This window comes from Camelina sativa, chromosome 12, assembly GCF_030686135.1.
Source record: "Camelina sativa cultivar CO46 ecotype springtype chromosome 12, ASM3068613v1".
In the NCBI taxonomy this organism is placed as follows: Eukaryota; Viridiplantae; Streptophyta; class Magnoliopsida; order Brassicales; family Brassicaceae; genus Camelina; species Camelina sativa.
Window position 1 is genome coordinate 37,125,877 of NC_141891.1, and position 1,369 is coordinate 37,127,245.

The 1,369-nt window shown below is 44.3% G+C and overlaps 1 protein-coding gene across 1 annotated transcript; it reads right to left on the reverse strand.

The window, feature by feature from the left end:
* Positions 1 to 256: 256 nt before the first annotated feature.
* On the reverse strand, positions 257 to 784 carry LOC104754651 (uncharacterized). Its single transcript, XM_010476881.2, has one exon. It carries the CDS (start codon positions 782 to 784, stop codon positions 257 to 259), a length of 528 nt encoding a protein of 175 aa, XP_010475183.2.
* Positions 785 to 1,369: the final 585 nt, after the last annotated feature.

Here is a 1,369-nt window from a genome sequence, read left to right on the forward strand (position 1 = left end):
CTTTTCACGCTTGGTTTAGATACCAAGGAGGTGATGAAATCCTCCCTGGCACCTCTTGATCACTATGAGTCTGATCCTTGATCACCTCACCCTTAACACACAAACCTTGTTTCTTTTTAACCTTGAGCCTTGGTCTTGCTTTCTTCAAAGACCTCTTGTTGAGCTTGACTTGAAGATTCTTCACCAAATCAGTCAGTTCTTGAACAGAGTTTTTGAGCTTCTCCACTGATTCTTCTTGAAAGGATAGCTTACCCCTTCAAGGTGTTTCCTCACTTGAGACCTCATGATCCCCTTTTCTTTTGATAGTGTAGGGTGGATCATATTTGGAGGGCAGATTAGTTGGGTTGTTGATGTCAAACTTCATAGTGAAGTCTTTAGTCAGGTGGAGCTTGATAGTCCCCAGCTTAACATCAATTACAGCCCCAACTGTGGCTAAAAATGGCCTTCCCAAGATAAGAGGATCTTCAGGCTCATGTTCCATGCTTATGATTGCAAAATCAGTTGGGATCCTTGCTTCTCCTATTTTGACTGGGAGGTTTTCAATCACTCCAACCACATCCCTCTTGGACCCATCTGCTAGACTGACATAGAAGTTGCTGGCCTTGAAATCTTCATACCCCAACCTCTCAGCCACTGAATATGGCATCAAGCTCACTGAAGCTCCTAAGTCACGAAGGCACTTGTTGTAGTGCATGTAGCTGATGGAACAAGGTAAGTTGAATGAGCCTGGATCTTCAAGCTTTGTTGGGACAATAACCTTCCCAATCTCTTTCAAATCCTTCATATCTTGGTCATGAGCCCTCTTCTTTGACATCTCAAGTAAAAAATCTTGATAGAGAGGATATGGAGCATACTATTCCAAAGCAGGACCTCTCTCTTCTTCTTGGTAAGCAGTGATGACCTCACTATGGAATAAAGGATTATCCCGGACCTACTCCACCGGAAATTCCCTCTGCCCCTACTTATGACCATCACTTCCTTCTTCTCAATCACAACCTCTTCCTTCAAAGCTTTCTCCTCCTCTTGTTGCAAAGCCATCCTTTCCTTTTTCAATGATTTCCCTTAGTTCCCTTATCGTTTGTGCCTTGAAACGTCCTGGGAATGGTAAAGGCGGTTTGTAAGCAGGAGGAATGTACTTAGTAGGCTTAACAGCTTCAATTCCTTCAGCTCGATCGACCACTCGATCATGCACTCGGTCGAGTGCTTGTTCGAGTACGTGGTCGAGTTCACTACCGGATCCAGTCTGCTTTGCACAATCAGTACTACGAGCTTTAAGGAATGACCAATCCTCCCCAGCTTGAACTTCACTGTCCTCAGTGACATCTTTCTCATGGACAAGAACAGCTTTTGCAGCAAACTCCCTTGGGTT